The sequence below is a fragment of the Oncorhynchus masou genome, chromosome 11, assembly GCF_036934945.1.
Source record: "Oncorhynchus masou masou isolate Uvic2021 chromosome 11, UVic_Omas_1.1, whole genome shotgun sequence".
Classification (NCBI taxonomy): Eukaryota; Metazoa; Chordata; class Actinopteri; order Salmoniformes; family Salmonidae; genus Oncorhynchus; species Oncorhynchus masou.
In genome coordinates, this window is record NC_088222.1 from 16,830,227 (window position 1) to 16,852,817 (window position 22,591).

General features: G+C 43.1%; 1 protein-coding gene across 1 annotated transcript in view; it reads right to left on the minus strand.

The window, feature by feature from the left end:
- LOC135548195 (alpha-mannosidase 2-like) overlaps window positions 1–22,591 on the minus strand; it is a 61,018-nt gene that overhangs the window by 33,749 nt on the left and 4,678 nt on the right. The window contains exons 4-9 of the mRNA XM_064977537.1: window positions 14,917–15,088; window positions 10,725–10,852; window positions 9,683–9,856; window positions 7,518–7,704; window positions 6,473–6,650; window positions 6,004–6,203 (exon numbers count right to left, since the gene is read on the minus strand). Coding sequence (XP_064833609.1) covers window positions 6,004–6,203; window positions 6,473–6,650; window positions 7,518–7,704; window positions 9,683–9,856; window positions 10,725–10,852; window positions 14,917–15,088 — 1,039 coding nt within the window. The remainder of the gene's footprint in view (window positions 1–6,003; window positions 6,204–6,472; window positions 6,651–7,517; window positions 7,705–9,682; window positions 9,857–10,724; window positions 10,853–14,916; window positions 15,089–22,591) is intronic.

The following is a 22,591-nucleotide window of genomic DNA, read 5'->3' on the forward strand; positions in this document are numbered from 1 at the left end:
CTAAATGAGATGGACTGCCTTCATGGGAAAAACTTACGGTTGTCGGTTTGACTAACTAAGGAGACGGCTCAGATCACCTCCGAATTCATGGCCTTCCGTGTGGACACAGGAGCGGGAGACTGGTGGCGCTTTCAAGATACGGGAAAGAGATGCGTAAGTCTTGGTCAGAAACAACTCGCTTCCCTCGTCTGCTACCGGTCTATCTCCTTTTCGACAGGTGAGCTGACAGCTTATCATTGTATCATACACCAGGAAGCGTTGTGCGGTAAAGCCTTGATGGTGCCTTGAATACCGGTTTCTTTCATTTAATGTTCATGTTATGGGGATTTTTATATAAAGGAAATTTGTCTTTTGTGTCTGTTCGAGGGCGCACCCAAATTAAAGATTACTGACAGAGCCATGGAAGAAAATATTGCTTTATTTATCTGATCATATTGGAATATATTTGTTATGTCTGTTCCTGGTTTTCAGTAGGTTCATTCTTAGGTTCACTAGACTCCCACCTGTTCTCTCTTTTGAAAACTTTCAGTGTCTGATTCAATGAACATTCGTTTGCTTCCAACTGTCGGAGTCTCCGTGCATCCTGCATTATACTAACGTTCTTTTTGTTCCATTGCTTGATTTATGCCATTCCTGTTTTTCATTAAAGAACTCTGTTTTTTTATTTGGCAAGTACATAACAAATTGTCCCATTTGCAAACAGCTTTGACAGGGCTTTCTCCTAGAGCTCAATTTTTATGAAATGGTCTGCCTACCCATGTAAGAACGCAAACCGGTCTCAACCTTTAACTCTTTACTGAAGACTCATCTCTTCAGTGGGTCATATGATTGAGTGTAGTCTGCCAGGAGGGGGAAGGTGAACGGAAAGGCTCTGGAGCAACGGTTCCCCTGGCCGGTTTTCCACTGGGATTCTCTACCTCTAACCCTATCACAGGGGCTGAGTCACTGGCTTACTGGGGCTCTTTCATACCATCCCTAGGAGGGGTGCGTCACTTGAGTGGGTTGAGTCACTGTTGTGATCTTCCTGTCTGGGTTGGCGCCCCCCCTTGGGTTGTGCCGTGGCGGAGATCTTTGTGGGCTATACTCGGCCTTGTCTCAGGATGGTAAGTTGGTGGTTGAAGATATCCCTCTAGTGGTGTGGGGGCTGTGCTTTGGCAAAGTGGGTGGGGTTATATCCTTCCTGTTTGGCCCTGTCCGGGGGTGTCCTCGGATGGGGCCACAGTGTCTCCTGACCCCTCCTGTCTCAGCCTCCAGTATTTATGCTGCAGTAGTTTATGTGTCAGGGGGCTAGAGTCAGTTTGTTATATCTGGAGTACTTCTCCTGTCCTATTCGGTGTCCTGTGTGAATTTAAGTGTGCTCTCTCTAATTCTCTCTTTCTCTCTTTCTTTCTCTCTCTCGGAGGACCTGAGCCCTAGGACCATGCCTCAGGACTACCTGCCATGATGACTCCTTACTGTCCCCAGTCCACCTGGCCGTGCTGCAGCTCCAGTTTCAACTGGTCTGCCTTATTATTATTGGACCATGCTGGTCATTTATGAACATTTGAACATCTTGGCCATGTTCTGTTATAATTTCCACCTGGCACAGCCAGAAGAGGACTGGCCACCCCACATAGCCTGGCTCCTCTCTAGGTTTCTTCCTAGGTTTTGGCCTTTCTAGGGAGCTTTTTCCTAGCCTCCGTGCTTCTACACCTGCATTGCTTGCTGTTTGGGGTTTTAGGCTGGGTGTCTGTACAGCACTATGAAATATCAGCTGATGTACGAAGGGCTATATAAATCAATTTGATTTGATTTGACTTGGCAGCAAGAGCCTCTCGGTGGATGCTGCAGTGTACTCAAGTGGCGTCAGGAGCAATTGCTTGCATGCGCGTTACCACTCCACTATGTCTCGCTGTCATGGCTTTTTCGCCATCAGTACAGATACCAACACATCTTGACCACCAAAGTCCATTTGATGTCGCAAAGCTGTCCAGTACTTTAAAAATATAATCTCCTGTTGTCCTGGTTTCCAGTGGTTTGCAGAAGAGGAGGTCTTCCTTAATTAACCCATAAATGTAACAGGCATATTGTCACACCCTGACCATAGTTTGCTTTGTATGTTTCTATGTTTTGTTTGGTCAGGGTGTGATATGAGTGGGCATTCTATGTTGGATGTCTTGTTTGTCTATGTCTGGCCTGATATGGTTCTTAATCAGAGGCAGGTGTTAGTCATTGTCTCTGATTGGGAACCATATTTAGGTAGCCTTTTTGGTGTTGGGTTTTGTGGGTGATTGTTCCTGTCTCTGTTTTCACCAGATAGGCTGTTTAGGTTTTCTCACGTTTATTGTTTTTGTTAGTTTATTCATGTGTAGAGTCTTTATAAATTAAACATGAATAGAAACCACACTGCATTTTGGTCCGACTCTCCAGTGCCAGGCCCGCCACATCTGTTGACTCATCCAGCTGTAACGCATAGAATTCACTGGCTTGTATACGAAACAATACTTGTTTCAAATCATCTCTTGGCACTGACATGACGGGAAACAGTGATTAAAAAAACAAAAACATTTTTGCCCCATTTTCATGGTATCCAATTGATAGTTACAGTCGTGTCTCATCACTGCAACTCCCGTACAGACTCAGGAGAGGCGAAGGTCGAGAGCCGTGTGTCCTCTGAAACACAACCTAACCAAGCCACACAATGCCCAATTAACCCACCAATGTGTCAGAGGAAACACTGTACACCTGGTGACCATGTCAGCGTGCCCCCGGCCCGCCACAGAAGTTGCTAGTGTGCGATGGGACAAGGACATCCCTGTCGGCCAAACCCTCCCCTAACCTGGACGACGCTGGGTAAATTGCGCGACGCCCCATGGGTCTCCCGGTCGCAGTCGGCTGCGACAGAGCCTGGACATGAACTCAGAATCTCTAGTGGCACAGCTAGCACTGCGATGCAGTGGCTTAGACAACATGGTCACTCGGGAGGCTGTAACAGTGTTGTTTGATGAAGGCATTGTCTGTATTGTTTTTTGGGCCTTTCCTCGCAGCATTGTCCCAGCCATATCCGCGGCAGCAGGACAATATAAGTCCTCCACAATAGTATGGGGCTTGCCTGTCCTAGCCACTCGGTAGCTCATCATGTAAGACGCTTCTAGCCCCTTCTTATTAATGGTATCTGTTGCTTTTATACATGTCTTACTACTCGAAAGTTGTCTTAATTCTCGCTCAAAAAACTCCTGTGGCTTATTTTTCAAATTGCCATGTTTAGTTTCTAAATGTCTACGCAAAAGTGAAGGTTTCATTGAGTTGTGCTTTTGCACATATAACACTGTGGCTGAGGAAAGGCACTATTACCTATATAAGTGAATGACAAATCAATGTAGTTCTCATCTTATTTGCGTCTCTTCGATGGTCCAACATCCCTGTCTGTTGTTCAGTGCATTCCCAGGTAAGGGGGCAGTAGCTCTTCGGCTGCATCAGATTCACAACTGTCACTGTCTATGCTAGCTGGGTTAAAGACAAATGTAGAATTACTGATGCTAGCATGGGATGTGCTCGTGGAAGCAGAACAACTTGTATTGTCGACAGGTGCAGGTGTCATACTGCTGGTAGTAGCAGTACTACTGACGCAGTTTGGACACGGGTCTTACTTTTTTTAACCATTGATAAATTTTAGAGCAAGCGGAATGCACAGCAGCTACGTTTGGCTACATACGGACCGTTAGTGGAATTCCCGTGAGCGAGTAACAGTTCATGTGATTGGATATTAATTATTTGACTAGGCTACCTGTATTTGACATAGTGTTGTTATTTCGTTGAACACTAGATGGTTCAATTTTATTTTTGCCAGTGAAACGATGCTACTCAGGCGAAAAAAAAAACCTCACCCAAATGTATAACCGCGTTGGAAAATATCAATGGACTGTTTGAAAATGTGAAGATTACAAATAAAAAAAAAAAAAAATGTGAATCACATTTTTATTTGGCGTACCCCCGACGGCATTGTGCGTACCCCCAGTTTGGGAATACCTGCTCTAGTGGAAAGCCTTCCCAGAAGAACGGAGGTTGTTATAGCACTAAAGGAGGGACCAACTCCATATTAATTCCCATGACTTTGTAATGAGATGTTTGGCAAGCAAGTGTCCACATACTTTTGGCCATGTAGTGTATGTACTGTCATTCGTAAGCTAGGTTGGAGCAACCTCATGAGTATCATGAGGTACCCTAAACATATCAACGTTACATTGAGCTTGGTGAATGGAATATGAATGACAGTCATTATCATTTTTTCAAATGTTTTTTTTTTTTTAATTTAACCTTTGTTTAACTAGGCAAGTCATTTAAGAACAAATTCTTATTTACAATGACGTCCTACCCCGGCTGCCCTATGGGACTCCCAATCATGGCCGGATGTGATACAGCCTGGACCATCCAATATGCGGTAACAGAAATAAGGCCATGCTCATAAAAAAAGTGTCCTCCCTTATCTTAAACAACATACACTACCGGTCAAAAGTTTTAGAACACCTACTCGTTCAAAAGTTTCTTTATTTTTACTATTTTCTACATTGTAGAATAATAGTGAAGGCATCACAACAATTAAATAATACATATGGAATCATGTAGTAACCAAAAAAAGTGTAATATTAATCTCTGTTGCTTGGCCTATTGTTTGGCCAATTGACAGCTAAATTGGAATTCCCTCGTAGGTAAAGGTGTCCCTCTGCTGACCACCGGTAAAGAGGCACTAGCGTGACCCGGGTCTATGGCCAATTTACGAAGAGCATTGAAGTAACCCGTGATGGTGCCGAACTGAGCCTAGAACAGAATAGGTCAGTTGGAATATAAAGCAGGTTTATGATAGAGTACCTGAGAGACAAACTGAAAATAGATCGATCAATGCTGCAGGGTAGTTTACTTTTCAGGTGCACTTCACAAAATAGATAGCATCATGAAGATTGAAAATTATGTGGATATATTGAAGCAACATCTCTAGACATCAGTCTGGAAGTTAAAGCTTGGTAGTAAATGGGTCTTCCAAATGGACAATGACCACAAGCATACTTCAAAGTTGCGGCAAAATGGCTTAAGGACCACAAAGTCAACATATTGGAGTGGCCATCACAAAGCCCTGAACTCAATCCTATAGAAAATGTGTGGGCAGAACTGAAAAAGCGTGTGCGAGCAAGGAGGCCATCACGGATTACTTCAATGCTCTTCGTAAATTGGCCATAGACCCGGGTCACGCTAGTGCCTCTTTACCGGTGGTCAGCGGAGGGACACCTTTACCTACGAGGGAATTCCAATTTAGCTGTCAATTGGCCAAACAATAGAACAAGCAACATAGATGATTTATTTATCTAGACTAGAGTTGTTGCTGGGAAACAGCCAAACCACAAGGCTCGGTCTATCTAGAACTAAAGTACGCTAATATATATGTTTATATGCCATATATACAGTTGAAGTCGGAAGTTTACATACACCTTAGCCAAAGACAGTAAAAAGTCCCTGTCTTAGGTCAGTTAGGATCACCACTTTATTACTAGAATGTGAAATATCAGAATAATAGTAGAGAGTGACTTATTTCAGCTTTTATTTCTTTCAGCTCATGGGTCTTTGGCTAAGGTGTATGTAAACTTCCGACTTCAACTGTATATATGGCATATAAACATATATATTAGCATACTTTAGTTCTAGATAGACCGAGCCTTGTGGTTTGGCTGTTTCCCAGCAAAAACTCTAGTCTAGATAAATAAATCATCTATGATGCCTGGTCTATTGTTTGGCCAATTGACAGCTAAATAGGAATTCCCTCGTGTACCCTGCAACCTTAACCAGACATGCAATCCAGTGCTTAAGGTGATTCACTTTTCTATGTTGAAACTGTACTCATTGTAACAAAAGAAATGTCATCTGTGTTGGATGATTACTGAAAGGTAAAAATAAGTTGCAAATAGGAAAATGAGAAATAAGAAATAAAAAAGGACAAATAAGTTGCAGAAAAGGAACTGCATGTGCTTCTACCTGAGGTGTGACTCCAGCACGCGGTCTAGGCGTTTGTAGAAGGGTCGGGAGGTGAAGTAGCCGCTCCAGTAATGGTCATCTCGGTCTGCGTAGGTAAAGAAGTCTCCGCTGACCACCGGTAAAGAGGCACTAACGTGACCCGGGTCTATGGCCGATTTACGAAGAGCGTTGAAGTAATCCGTGATGGTGCCGAACTGAGCCTAGAACAGAATAGGTCAGTTGGAATATAAAGCAGGTTTATGATAGAGTACCTGAGAGACAAACTGAAAATAGATTGATCAATGCTGCAGGGTAGTTTACTTTTCTGCTTTATTGAGAGCAGTGTTCCATTGCAATAGCTGGACACACACACAAAAATCAAGAAGGGCAGGAATTATGGAGCCAACGAAACACACCATTACACTATCGGGCATCAGTCATTCCAATTATGCGCTGCATCAAAACCTTACACCCAAGTTACAAGTCAGACCTTGACGTGTAGTTCTGGATGAGAGTTCATGTAGTCAAAGAGCTTCTGGTAGTTCTGGAATTGCTGGTCCCACTCCAAGGCCTCTGCATAGCGGAAGTCGTCCCCTAAGGGGACCATCACCACCTTGGTTCGGAACAGCTTGGACTTCTTCCTGTACTGGTCCAGCAGCATCTGTACCCTTGGGATTTTGGGAAAAAGAGTTGACTACTACAACGGAGTCACAATTTTTCATGACATATTAAGCTGTAATTGTCAACAAAAATGCATATGTGTGTGTGTGTGTGTGTGTGTGTGTGTGTGTGTGTGTGTGTGTGTGTGTGTGTGTGTATGGAGAGGAGTTGCTTGTGTATTTCCATATATTACTTTTTAGACTTTCAATGCCTCCCAATTCTCTAGTCCAACCCTTGTCCATCTGCCGCTATCTGTTAGGGCCATATTGTGCAATCAGACACCAAGGGAACACTGGGTGCAAACAAGTTCCTCTTGGATTTGCTACTGAATCAGAAAGTCCACTTATCATCAGAGCCTTCTGTTAGAAAAACAGACGCCATCTGAAATTCCTATTACCACAACAGATTATCCTACAGTGGCGTCAATGTCTTATCTTGTTCACACAACGTGTTTGATCCTTGTCTATAACACCATCACACTGAGGACACCATAACACCATCAACATGGAGACACCATAACACCATCAACAAGGAGACACCATAACACCATCACACTGAGGACACCATAACACCATCAACATGGAGACACCATAACACCATCAATATGGAGAGAATGTGGACTGTCTGTCTACCACATAAACCAATGTTTGTAAAAAATATTCTGTACCAGGGAGAGGAAAGACTTTTTTTTTTTTTTTACTGTGAGCCTCAAGCCAAAGACATTTTCCTGCCTCAAGTAAATCCAATGGGACAATAAAGATTTTGTAATTTGAATTTTGTATTTCACAGCCAAGTCCAGTGGTTATAGATTATTATTATTATTACAATAACAATACAGTATATCATTCTCAATCCATTTCTATGTAATTGGTCACCTCTGTTGTACGTTTCCATCCGTGATTGGCTGAGGGGGGACCCTCCAGGGACAGCTGACCCGCCCACCAGGAAGTCTTTTGAAGTCAAACTGGCAGCAGATCTTGGGGTCGGGGCCACACGTGTGGGGAACATCATAACTGTAGAAGGGCATCATGTGGCATAGAATGTCCGTGCTGGAGGCTGGGTCTGTACACAGATAGAACATGAAATACAACATTCTGATATTTATTAATTTCTTTCCTTTTCTTTTTTGGATGTGTGTATTGTTTTGTATTGTTCGGTATTACTGCACTGTTGGAGCTAGAAACGTAAGCATTTTTCTGCACCTGCGTTAACAATATGTGTATTCGACAAATGCAATTTGATTTGATTTGAAATAGAATAAAATAGAATATTAAATAGAACATAAAATATATGTATTTTTTCTTACAGGTACTTCATGTGTGGTACTTGCATTTGACAGTGCAAAGACAACATTTCAGAACATGGACTGTAAACATATAGCTAGCATGTAATTACATTTCTATCTCAAAGAGACTGGCCATGTCATGCATGCGCTATTCAAAAGTACTAACATTTATACCTTGTTAGAATTAAAACTCATGCCTAGTCGATGACAATGATATTAAATAACTTTGGTGGATATAATCTGATCTGGCATTGAACTGATGACTATTTGGCGAGAGAGATTAAATCCTACTTGTCCAGCAGTGGAAGGGGCCCACTTCCTGTCATCTCCCACATGGCACATTTCTAGCCATGCTCTCTATTATTCCACAGGATGTCTGTCTCTCAAAACAAAAGCACAGAGAGGCGTTTCCAACCACTACAGCAATGTCAGTTTTCCATGACATGTATTGGACCCCTGCATATTATATTGAATAGAGGGAATCAGGGTTGGGGTCAATTCCATTTAAATTCTAGTCAATTCAGAAAGTAAATCACATTCCAATTCCAATTGTTCCTCATTGAAAAATATTGGAAGAGAATTAGAATTGGAATCGTTGTACTTCCTGAATTGACTGGAAATGAAATGGAATTGATCCTACCCTGAAAGGAATATAGATGGTGACGAGCATACTGACGACAGAGTCCAGAACGCTTCTATAATATACCATATTTTAGTGCTATTTGACCAGTATAGTGAGTATGCTAGGTAAAACAACATTCTCAGACTGTTATTCAACTATTCATTCAACTTTAATTTCATTCAAGTCTTTCAACTTAAAACCCACAAGACTTTTACTCATGTAGATAATATATTTCAAAACATTGTCCAGAGTCTAAGTTATATAATTAGAGTGTGTATCCCCTTTGGCCATACTGGGAGAACTGCATCACATTGCCAAACAAACAGTACTAATTTTTCATCAAGAAGTACTCAACTCAACTCTATAATACTGAGGATAACATGAAACCATATGAACAGAACATAACCTGATCTGATCTTTCATCATTGTCTGCTATTAAATAATCATAACAGTATTTGATCATTTTCATGACGTAAATAACAACTTGTACAGACAGACGCTCTCTTTGGCATTGCAGACTATTTAGGCGTCTGTCTACCTAGTGAAAAGCATGAATGAATAAAAACATCTAATACACACTAGTACATATGTTAAATTGGACTAATAAAAGCACCCACATAATTATTTATGGACATGAGAAATCCCCCTGCTGATGGTCTGAGCTGCTCAATGCTGTAGGCAGCAGATGCTGCTGTCGCTTATCCGAGTGCTGTTATTTACACAAGCTGACTGCCCAGAGTTCAACACACGGCATCACACCATCCATAGCATCTGTCACACCAAATATGTACAGGAATTGGAAGGATTTGTTTTCTACTGACTACATGAGTATGTACTAGTCACTCTGAGGTCATGTTATTTTGTTTCTGTCCATAGACTTGCAGTAGAACTAGGACTTTGTATATGCTAAATGCTTAATTTAATGGCTAAGATAGTACCTGAACCACTGAGAACAGAGGCGTGAGCACTGGATCTCCGGCATGTTGAATGCTACAGTAGTGTAAACACTGAGCAGTGTTTCCCCTACAATTGTATAAGTGGGGCAGGACCCCTTACCTTCTAGCTAGGGGAAACACAGACTCTGGAAGAGCACCCTGGGAGAGCCACAGGGCTACATTAGTCTGGTTACTTGCCCCAGTTCTGTCTCCAGAAGAACTCCAGGGTCTTCTGACTGGCAAAGTGTTTCTTGACGGAGTAGTGCACCCTCTGGATGAGCATGTTGGCCAGGCCAGCCTGTTTCAACAGGTACGCCTGGGTAGGGGAGTGGCCAAACGGATCCACAGCCCAGCCCGTCTGGGGTTTCACTCCTAACAGGGGAGAATAGAGGGAGAATTCAGGTTCATGCAGAGGAGGTTGGCAACAGTCCTCCTTTTTTGAGGAAAAATTATTATAATAATAAAAAACTATGAAACATTACATTAAAATCCTTGAAATAAACATCTGTTACACAGGTCAACCATTAGCATAATTAAAAGGTTGTCTGAACTCTGAATCAACACATTTGCATGTCATCCTCCATAACTTTTTAAGTCACCAGCTGCCACTGGGTTCATCTGTTCATACCTTGTCATGCTACCCTGTCGTGCTGCTGCTCCAGTTTCAACTGTTTTGCCTGCGGCTATGGAACCCTGACCTGTTCACTGGACGTGCTACCCTGTCCCGGACCTGCTGTTCACGACACTCTCTCTCTATCGCATCTGCTGTCTCAACCTCTGAATGCTCGGCTATGAAAAGCCAACTGTCATTTACTCCTGAGGTGCTAACCTGTTGCACAATCTACAACTACTGCGATTATTATTTGACCCTGCTGGTCATCTGTGAACGTTTGAACATCTTGAAGACAGCCAGAAAGAGGTCTGGCCACCCTTCAGAGCCTGGTTCCTTTCTAGGTTTCTTCCTAGGTCCCTGGCTTTCTAAGGAGTTTTTCTGCATTGCTTGCTGTTTGGGGTTTTAGGCTGTTCTGTATAAGCACTTGGTGACATTGGCTGATGTAAAAAGGGCATTATAAATAAAAAAAATGGATACATAAATCAAAAGATAAAATCTCTGATGTTTAAAGTGTGCTAATCATTTTGTTTGAATCATGCAAAATAACCAATATGTTGTGCTTGCCAACAAATGTCCTTTGTATGATCTCTTTCCAGATAACTAACTCCTGATATTTTATGCACTCACCCACATTTCTCTCCAACCATTGGTGTCCCTCCAATAGCTGGTCAATTAATGCAAAGTAATGCGAGTTGGCTTCATCAGGCATCACCCAGCCTCCCGTTGTGATCTCCAACTGGCCTTGCTCAAACAGACTAAACAACATAGAGGAAAATTATCATTCAGGCTCTAAGACAATCAGCTCAGTCAATTACCATTTCATAGCTCAAAGCCAAAAGAAAAGAAAAAATGTCTATACAAAAACCATGCAGCTTTAGCAATTTATGAGCTTCTTTTCCATTCAAAATTGTAGGTTGAATGCATATTAATTGTAAAAATATATATATATTAATTGTAAAATACCAGATTACAAAATGGATGTTATATGGTCAAGAACCTGCAAAATTCCAGTAACTTGTCCAAATTCCTCAGTTTTCCAGAAATCCTGGTTGGAAGATTCCTGGAATTCCAAGGGAATCAGCAGGAATACTAGGAAACCTCAAACCAAGATTTCTGGAAAACCAGGGAATTTTGGGAGAGTTACTGGAATTTTGCCACCCTAAAAATAAGACTTTCTAAAGGTGTAATAGATCTTAGGGTGTGTTTGTAAATTCACCAGAGTGCGTTCTGGGGGTTCATAAATTCAGAGCGTTGTCACTATAGCATAGAGGCCTGATTGGTGGAGTGCTACAGAGACAGTTGTCCTTCTGGAAGGTTCTCTAATCTCCACAGAGGAACTGTCCGTTTGTGAAACTCAGAGCGTTCATAGCACACACTGGACACTCTGGCCGAGGAGTAGGGTTGATTCGAGTGTTGTAACCTCAACAACGTGAGTCAGGCACCCAAGCTAACTGACTAAAGTTGGCTAGCTTGCTAGCTACTTCCAAACACAAATGAGAGAACAACAATTTAATTGTGTTTTTTTTGCACATGTTTACTGACACCGGTCATATTCAGAAGAGGGTTGCGCGTTTGTAAATTGATCAGTTATTCTGTGCTCTGGCTCACTCAGACGAGAGTGCTCTGAAATCGGTGTAGATAGCCAGAGTGAATTTACGAACGCACCCTTAGTTGCAAGAGACATCACCTCATGTGTGGCTAAGAAAAAAATCTGGGCCCTACTTATTGCAACAACAAGAACCATCTTCTCCTCTGTAGCTGTTGAATTGTCTTACTCCTAAGTCCAAAAAGTAAAATCAACAACCTCAGGAGTTACTCCCATCTCTCTTTAGGACAGGAAACCTTGCTATGATTGCGATTCAGCATCTTTTCTCTGTTCGCCGAACATATTTCAATTGCAGACTTCCCTAACGTGTCCCTGGCGAGCCCCTTAAATAAGAGCATGGATAAGCAAAACAATGGACAACGACTCGTAATTTTCGTAATAACAAGTTGAAATTGCTCTTTATTTTCTCTCCACGGAAATGTGATATTTCTCTGGCATCATTCAGTCACCAAAAGGTTTCCTTCATTGTTCTACGATTGGACAGGTAGAAGTGGTGTGTCGTGTAGGTCTGTCCTGGTGTTGAAGAGTGAAAGCAGGTGCCATCTTCACTGAGCAGATAGCAACACCGCATCCTAACAAGGACGGATGGACAAGTCCCTTTAACAAACCGAAACACGGCGCTCAAAAACATGTTCCTTTCCAATTCTAAAAGTTCTAAAGAATTAATGAGGTCGTTTGTTCGAATTTCTCGAGCGATGCTTCTCCGTGTACTGTAACAGGGAACATTTTATCATTAAGCACCAGACCTTCAATTTGCTGACATAAAATAAAACATGCAAGAAAATAAGTTATTATATAAAGCAATAACACTCAACAAAAAAATGGATCTGGTTTTGCTTAGAACTCCCTGCGCATCAAATCAATAGTGAATAAATATTTGTGTTAGATCTCCCTCCATTCTTCACCTTAAGGCTGTTTGCTTGTGCTCCTAATTGGAATTCTAACCTGCAGCTGAAATGTTTATTGCATTTCATACACAGTTTGTGTATCCCCCAAGGCTAGCTGCTGAACCCTACCTGTCAGTAGCTCGTTGTGAGCATGGCCAATGCACACAGCATTTACACACAACATTTGTGACACCCTGCTTCTTGCTTTTAGGGCTGTTTTCTGAAGTAGAGAACCCTCTGAATCCCCCTCCATGTCACCTCCAGAGAAACCCCTGACTGGCAAGCATTACATTCCCAAGGGGACAAATCAAATCAAATTTTATTGGTCACATACACATGGTTAGCAGATGTTAATGCGAGTGTAGCGAAATGCTTGTGCTTCTAGTTCCAACCATGCAGTAATATCTAACAAGTAATCTAACACTTTCACAACAACTACCTTATACACACAAAAATAAAGGAATGAATAAGAATATGTACATATAAATATATGGATGAGCGATGGCCGAACGGCATAGACAAGATGCAGTAGATGGTATAGTGTACAGTATATACATATGAGATGAGTAATGTAGGGTATGTAAACATTATAAAAAGTGGCACTGTTTAAAGTGACTAGTGATACATTTATTACATCCTATTTTTTATTATTAAAGTGGCTAAAGAGCCTGAGGCAGAGTGAGCGAGAACATGTGTTTACCTATGTGCCCGTGTTAACCTATATGCCTCTCACAAACAAAATGGATTTGATGACCTCAAGACCACAGTCAGTTTGGCTGGTTAAGGCTGGTTTGGCTGGTTAATTCAAACCAATTTACCCCTGTTACCAGGCAGAGGAATATATTTTTTGCTGTAAACTAGGATTTATTTTAAAAGTTAGGCTTGGGCAATATACCGTTTATACCGTATACCGGGGTAGTTCCCCTTGCCGCAGCTGCAGGAGTGCATGCTATGCCACTGATTATAACTATACACTGAGTGTACAAAACATTAGGGACACCTGCTCTTTCCATGACATAGACATGACACAGACTGACCAGGTGAATCCAGGTGAAAGCTATGATCCCTTATTGATGTCACCTGTTAAATCCACTTCAATCAGTGTAGATGAAGGGGAGGAGACAGGTTAAAGAAGGATTTTTAAGCTTCGAGACAATTGAGATGTGGATTGTGTATGTGTGCCATCCAGAGGGTGAATGGGCAAGACCACAGATTGAAGTGCCTTTGAATGGGATATTCTAGTAGGTGCGAGGCTCTGATTTGAGTGTGTCAAGAACTGCAACGCTGATTGGTTTTTCACGCTCAAGTTTCCCGTGTATCAATAATGGTCCACCACCCAAATGACAACCATCTAACGTGACACAACTGTGGGAAGCACTGGGGTCAACATGAGCCAGCATCCCTGTTGAAAGCTTTCCACATCTTGTAGTCCATGCCCTGATGAATTGAGGCTGTTCTGAGGGGAAAAGGGCTGCAAAGCAATATTAGGACGGTGTTCCTAAAATTTTGTACACTCAGTGTAAGTTAATTTTAACTGTAAGAAATCTAAATCTAAGTGTCAAATAAATCATACCCGGCTCAGGGCTCCAGCTATGCATTTGGTTTGCTAACTTGCTAGCTAAGTGTCTAGATGTCAAGATCAAGCTTCTTGGTTACAGCAGAGACATTCAATCTCTTCCTGGATCAAGATCCCTGTTGCCTAATTTGTTTTGTGCGTCAAAAAAATAGTGCTTCTTGTGTGCACTTCCGGAAATAGCGTATACCCCGGTATGGTACAGAAATGGTATGACGGTATAAACATCTGAATACTACCCAACCCTAGTTATCACATAATGTTAAAGTGTGTTAAAGTGACGTTGATTTGACCAGTTTTGGTCCAGTGGGTCACTTCTAATTTAATGTAATTTTTTAGAAACCCTATAAAACCGCTGGCCCTAAGCAAGGCATAACCTTGCTTTAATTAAAATGGGAATACCAGAGGAGCATCGGAATCTTATTGTAAATCCACTGAGGAATTAGATTCCACGTTTACAGAGCCAAGCTATATCAACAACACAATAACATAAACCAGAAGTGATTTGCTGCTCATATTGATTTCAGTATCACCTTGAATCTAGAATGACAGACAGACAGACAGACAGACAGACAGACAGACAGACAGACAGACAGACAGACAGAGAGACAGACAGACAGACAGACAGACAGACAGACAGACAGACAGACAGACAGACAGACAGACAGACAGACAGACAGACAGACAGACAGACAGACAGACAGACAGACAGACAGACAGACAGACAGACAGACAGACAGACAGACAGACTACCTCTTGACAGCGTCTCTCTTCTGGTTGTCGATGTTGTCCCACCACTTGGAGAAGTATGAGATCTCGGACCAGATCATTTTCCTGCGGCTGTCCTCATGGAGTTTCACCACTATGTTGTTCAGGATGTGCTGGGTCTGGTCCCGGTAGTAGTCGTCAAACGTCTTCAGCCATCCTGAGAACGTACAAATGGACAAATATGACAAAGTGGAAGAGCATACATTACAACTGTAGACTATCTGTCTGTTTGTGTGTGTGTCTGCCATAGAGTCAATAAACTGAGTCAATAAAGCCATCAAAATCAGGTGAATGAGCAGAACATGTGGTTCAATCAATTTGCCATATCCATTGATTTAACAACATAATGTCATCATATTTCCAATGAAAATCAATGCATTCAAAAAAGTATTTCCACTGCAAGATGAAATAGGATAAATAATTCAGTAGAAGGCACACAGGCATGAGTGCTTTTAAACTGTGCAAGGGCGTGAGTATTGTCTTTAGCTACTGTATACAACTCTAAGGGAGAACCAGCCCAGTTAAACCAGAAAGCCAGCTTGGTTTACTGAAGAATTACCCAATCTCAGGCACAAAGAATAGGCTGGCCTAGGCTGTAACTGGACTGCAGATGCTGCTTCTGTGCTTACACGTGATGTGACAAACGCCCAGCACTGACTGCTCTTAGTGCCTACACCAACGCCTAAGTCTCTGGAATGTCTAGTGAGGGAATACGCCTTTAAGTCACACTGCAACACAGCATTAAAAGGCTGCGTTTCTGTGCAAAATGTACTTTTGAGGAAATCTTTAAAAACAGGCTTCTGATGCGTCTGATCAATTGTGTTCTTTTTCTGATATATAAACACAGTAGCAGTACGTTTTTACAAATGTTACTATTTTCTACATTGTAGAATAATAGCGAAGACATCAAAACTATAAAATAACACATGGAAACATGCAGTAGCCAAAAAGGGGTTAAACAAATCAAAAAGTAAGATTATTCAAAGTAGCCACACTTTGCCTTATTGACAGCTTCAAATCAAATCAAATCAAATTGTATTTGTCACATGCGCCGAATACAACAGGTGTAGACCTTACAGTGAATTGTTTACCTACAAGCTCTTAAACCAACAATGTGGTTTTAAGAAAATACGTGTTAAGTAAAAAAGAAATACGTTTAAAAAAAGATAAATAAAAGAGCAGCAGTAATAGTTAAAGAGCAGCAGTAACGAGGCTATATACAGGGGGAACCAGTACAGAGTCAATGTGGAAGCTATATACAGGGGAACCAGTACAGAGTCAATGTGGAGGCTATATACAGGGGAACCAGTACAGAGTCAATGTGGAGGCTATATACAGGGGGTTCTGGTACAGAGTCAATGTGGAGGCTATATACAGGGGGAACCAGTACAGAGTCAATGTGGAGGCTATATACAGGGGAACCAGTACAGAGTCAATGTGGAGGCTATATACAGGGGGTTCTGGTACAGAGTCAATGTGGAGGCTATATACAGGGGGAACCAGTACAGAGTCAATGTGGAGGCTATATACAGGGCGTTCTGGTACAGAGTCAATGTGGAGGCTATATACAGGGGGAACCAGTACAGAGTCAATGTGGAGGCTATATACAGGGGGAACCAGTACAGAGTCAATGTGGAGGCTATATACAGGGGGAACCAGTACAGAGTCAATGTGGAGGCTATATACAGGGGAATCAGTACAGAGTCAATGTGGAGGCTATATACAGGGGGGGGTTCTGGTACAGAGTCAATGTGGAGGCTATATACAGGGGGAACCAGTACAGAGTCAATGTGGAGGCTATATACAGGGGAACCAGTACAGAGTCAATGTGGAGGCTATATACAGGGGGTTCTGGTACAGAGTCAATGTGGAGGCTATATACAGGGGGAACCAGTACAGAGTCAATGTGGAGGCTATATACAGGGGAATCAGTACAGAGTCAATGTGGAGGCTATATACAGGGGGTTCTGGTACAGAGTCAATGTGGAGGCTATATACAGGGGGAACCAGTACAGAGTCAATGTGGAGGCTATATACAGGGGAACCAGTACAGAGTCAATGTGGAGGCTATATACAGGGGGTTCTGGTACAGAGTCAATGTGGAGGCTATATACAGGGGGAACCAGTACAGAGTCAATGTGGAGGCTATATACAGGGGGTTCTGGTACAGAGTCAATGTGGAGGCTATATACAGGGGAATCAGTACAGAGTCAATGTGGAGGCTATATACAGGGGGTTCTGGTACAGAGTCAATGTGGAGGCTATATACAGGGGGAACCAGTACAGAGTCAATGTGGAGGCTATATACAGGGGGAACCAGTACAGAGTCAATGTGGAGGCTATATACAGGGGGTTCTGGTACAGAGTCAATGTGGAGGCTATATACAGGGGGAACCAGTACAGAGTCAATGTGGAGGCTATATACAGGGGAACCAGTACAGAGTCAATGTGGAGGCTATATACAGGGGAACCAGTACATATGTGGAGGCTATATACAGGGGGAACTGGTACAGAGTCAATGTGGAGGCTATATACAGGGGGAACCAGTACAGAGTCAATGTGGAGGCTATATACAGGCTATATACAGGGGTTCTGGTACAGAGTCAATGTGGAGGCAACATACAGGGGGAACCAGTACAGAGTCAATGTGGAGGCTATATACAGGGGAATCAGTACAGAGTCAATGTGGAGGCTATATACAGGGGGTTCTGGTACAGAGTCAATGTGGAGGCTATATACAGGGGGAACCAGTACAGAGTCAATGTGGAGGCTATATACAGGGGAACCAGTACAGAGTCAATGTGGAGGCTATATACAGGGGGTTCTGGTACAGAGTCAATGTGGAGGCTATATACAGGGGGAACCAGTACAGAGTCAATGTGGAGGCTATATACAGGGGTTCTGGTACAGAGTCAATGTGGAGGCTATATACAGGGGGAACCAGTACAGAGTCAATGTGGAGGCTATATACAGGGGGAACCAGTACAGAGTCAATGTGGAGGCTATATACAGGGGGAACCAGTACAGAGTCAATGTGGAGGCTATATACAGGGGGAACCAGTACAGAGTCAATGTGGAGGCTATATACAGGGGTTCTGGTACAGAGTCAATGTGGAGGCTATATACAGGGGGAACCAGTACAGAGTCAATGTGGAGGCTATATACAGGGGGAACCAGTACAGAGTCAATGTGGAGGCTATATACAGGGGGAACCAGTACAGAGTCAATGTGGAGGCTATATACAGGGGGTTCTGGTACAGAGTCAATGTGGAGGCTATATACAGGGGGAACCAGTACAGAGTCAATGTGGAGGCTATATACAGGGGGAACCAGTACAGAGTCAATGTGGAGGCTATATACAGGGGGAACCAGTACAGAGTCAATGTAGAGGATATACAGGGGCAGTACAGAGTCAATGGACAGGGGGAACCAGTACAGAGTCAATGTGGAGGCTATATACAGGGGGAACCAGTACAGAGTCAAGTCAATGTGCAAGGCTATATACAGGGGGAACCAGTACAGTCAAGTTAATGCAGAGAGTCTATATACAGGGGGAACCAGTACAGAGTCAATGTGGAGGCTATATACAGGGGGAACCAGTAGTCAAGAGTCAGGGGGAAATGTGGAGGCTATATACAGGGGGGTACAGAGTCAATGTGGAGGCTATATACAGGGGGAACCAGTACAGAATGTGGAGGCTATATACAGGGGGAACCAGTACAGAGTCAATGTGGAGGCTATATACAGGGGGAACCAGTACAGAGTCAATGTGGAGGCTATATACAGGGGGAACCAGTACAGAGTCAATGTGGAGGCTATATACAGGGGGGACCAGTACAGAGTCAATGTGGAGGCTATATACAGGGGGAACCAGTACAGAGTCAATGTGCAAGCTATATACAGGGGGAACCAGTACATAGTTAATGCAGAGGCTATATACAGGGGGAACCAGTACATAGTCAATGTGGAGGCTATATACAGGGGGAACCAGTACAGAGTCAATGTGGAGGCTATATACAGGGGGAACCAGTAATTTTTTTTATTTTACCTTTATTTTACTAGGCAAGTCAGTTAAGAACAAATTCTTATTTACAATGACAGCCTTGGAACAACTGGGGGTTAACTGCCTGTTTAGGGGCAGAACGACAGATTTGTACCTTGTCAGCTCGGGGGTTTGAACTTGCAACCTTCCGGTTACTCGTCCAACAGTCTAACCACTAGGCTACCCTGCCGCCCGTACATGTAGGTAGAGTTGAAGTGACTATTCATAGGTAATAACCAGAGAGTAGCAGCAGCGTAAAAGAGGGTGTGGTGGGAGGAGAGAGGACATTGCAAATAGTCGGGGTAGCCATTTGATTAGCTGTTCAGGAGTCTTGTGGTTGGGGGTAGAAGCTGTTAAGAAGCCTTTTGGACATAGAGACTTGGCGCTCCGGTACCGCTTGCCGTGCAGTCGCAGAGAGAACAGTCCATGACTAGGGTGGCTGGTGTTTTTTAGGGCTTTCCTCTGACACCGCCTGGTATAAAGTTCCTGGATGGCAGGAAGCTTGTCCCCAGTGATGTACTGGGCCGTATACACTACCCTCTGTAGTGCCTCGGTCGGAGGCCGAGCAGTTGCCATACCAGGCAGTGATGCAACCAGTCAGGATGCTCTCGATGGTGCAGCTGTAGAACCTTTTGAGGATTTGAGGACCCATGCCAATTCTTTTCAGTCTCCTGAGGGGGAATAGGCTTTGTCGTGCCCTATTCACGACTGTCTTGGTGTGTTTGTACCATGATAGTTTGTTGGTGATGTTGACACCAAGAGACTTAAAGCTCTCAACCTGCTCCACTACAGCCCTGTTGATGTGAATGGGGGCATGCTTGATCCTCCTTTTCCTTCAGTCCACAATCATCTCCTTTGTCTTGATCACATTAAGGGAGAAGTTGTTATCCTGGCACAACACTGCTTGGTCTCTGACCTCCTCCCAATAGGCTATCTCATCGTTGTCGGTAATCAAGCCGACCACTGTTGTGTCATCGGGCAAACGTAATGATGGTGTTTGAGTCGTGCCTGGCATGTAGTCATGGGTGAACAGGGAGCACACTCTTGGCATTCTCTCAACCAGCTTCATGAGGTAGTCACCTGGAATGCATTTCAATTAACAGGTGTGCCATTGTTAAAAGTTAATTAGTGGAATTTCTTTCCTTCTTAATGCATTTGACCAGGTAGGAGTGGTATACAGAAGATAGCCCTATTTGGTAAAACACCAAGTCCATATTATGGCAAGAACAACTCAAATAAGCAAAGAAAAGCGACAGTCCATCATTACTTTAAGACATGAAGGTCAGTCACTACGGAACATTTCAAGAACTTTGAACGTTTCTTCAAGTGCAGTCACAAAAACCATCAAGCGCTATGATGAAACTGGCTCTCATGACGACCGTCACACGAAAGGAAAATCCAGTTACCTCTGCTGCAGAGGATAAAGTCATTAGAGTTAACTGCACCTCAGAATGCAGCCCAAATAAATGCTTCACAGAGTTAAAGTAACAGACACATCAACTGTTCAGAGGACGCTGCGTGAATTAGGCCTTCATGGTTGAATTGATGCAAAGAAACCACTACTTAAGGACACCAATAAGAAGAGACTTGCTTGGGCTAAGAAACACGAGCAATGGACATTAGACCGGTGGAAATCTGTCCTTTGGTCTGATGGGTCCAAATGTAAGATTTTTGGTTCCAATCACTGTGTCTTTGTGAGACGCATAGTAGGTAAACGGATGATCTCTGCATGTGTGGTTCCCACCGTGAAGCATGGAGGAGGAGGTGTGATGGTGTGTGGGTGCTTTGCTGGTGACAATGTCAGTGATTTATTTAGAATTCAAGGCACACTTAACCAGCATGGCTACCACAGCATTCCGCAGCAATACACAATCCCATCTGGTTTGCGCTTAGTGGGACTATCATTTGTTTTCCAACAGGACAAAGACCGAAAACACACCTCCAGGCTATGTAAGGGCTATGAGAGTGATAGTGCTGCATCAGATGACCTGGCCTCCACAATCACCCGACCTCATTCCAATTGAGATGGTTTGGGATGAGTTGGACTGCAGAGTGGATGAAAAGCATACAACAAGTGCTTATCATAGGTGGGAACTCCTTCAAGGCTGTTGGAAAAGCACTCCTCATGAAGCTGGTTGAGAGAATGCCAAGAGTGTGCAAAGCTGTCATCAAGGCAAAGAGTGGCTTCTTTGACTTGCTTTGATGTCTCCACTATTATTCTACAATGTAGTAAGTAGTAAAAATAAAGAAAAACCCTTGAATGAGTTGGTGTGTCTAAACCTTTGACTGGTACTGTAATTATTTTTTCGAAAGGTAACAGGACAAGACTTTCATCAATTGCTCTATGTCATCTTGTCAATAAATATCAGGCCATTTGAAAGATAGAAAGCAGAAATGTTATGTACTTGAAAGCAGAAAGCCCTTTTTATAATGAAAAGGTCAAAACAGATGAAAGGAAAATCAGAGGGGGAGAGAACAGGTGGGAAAGAGTGAATGAGCTAGTTAGGGGAGATGTAGAACAGGACAGAGAAGGTAACCTAAAAAGACCAGCAGAGAGAGACAGAGGAAGAGAAAGGACAAACAGACATAACAAGACTCGAGGAGGAAACCTTCATCGATCAGCGAACGGTCCTCAGGAGTACCCCTCCCATCATGAGGGCGCATGTCCAAAATCTTACGAAGAGATGGGTGCGCCCGACAAGGATGGGGGGAGGGACGAAAGACGGAGTATGTAGAACAGCTGGTGAGAGACAGACTCTTGGTCCTAAGGCCACCCCAGAGGCTACTCTGAAAAGAAGAGAAAGGACAGGAAAACAGACATCATTATTCTGATAATGATCTGACCAGAAGGGAGATCTCTGAATAACTGTCTTCCCACTGTGAACAGTCCTGAGTCGAGAGGAATGGGCCCTGGAGGAGAGCTTTAGCTGCGGACACTCGACGGACGTTCCCGATGTATAATTTAAACCTCTTGCATGTCTCCATTGTTACTTTTTGGTAACTGAAGCTGATAACCGGGAGACACACACATCTTCATTGTTGTCATCTTGTCAAAACTGTTAGGAGACTGCAGTTGCGATTACCAACATCATAGTTACATTCTGACGGCGATAAGCGATCAAGGATGGACCTTGCCTCAGGAGAGCGCCAGAAAGAATGGCCCCACGCCCACCTTCCTCATTACTAGAAGAGTGCTCCTGAGCCAAACAATGGACGTAGAAATTAGCGAAGCCCTATGGTTTGAGCCCTGAAGCCCTTTTTTATAATGAAAGGTCAAACACACTGATGGTCAAAACAGATAGGATAGGTCTCTTTCTCCATTGTTACAGTAGTGGTGCCACCCCACACACATCTTCATGTTGTATAATTTAAGCAACCCGTCTATGCCACATTATAAACTGGGTGGTTTGAGCCCTGAATGCTGATTGGCTGACAGCCATGGTATGTCAGACCGTATACCATGGGTATGACAAAACTGTCATTTTTACTGCTCTAATGACATCGGTAACCAGGTTATAATGACAATAAGGAACCTGGTGCCATATTGTGGTATATAGTCTGATATACCACAGCTGTCAGCCAATCAGCATTCAGGGTTCTAACCACCCAGTTTATATT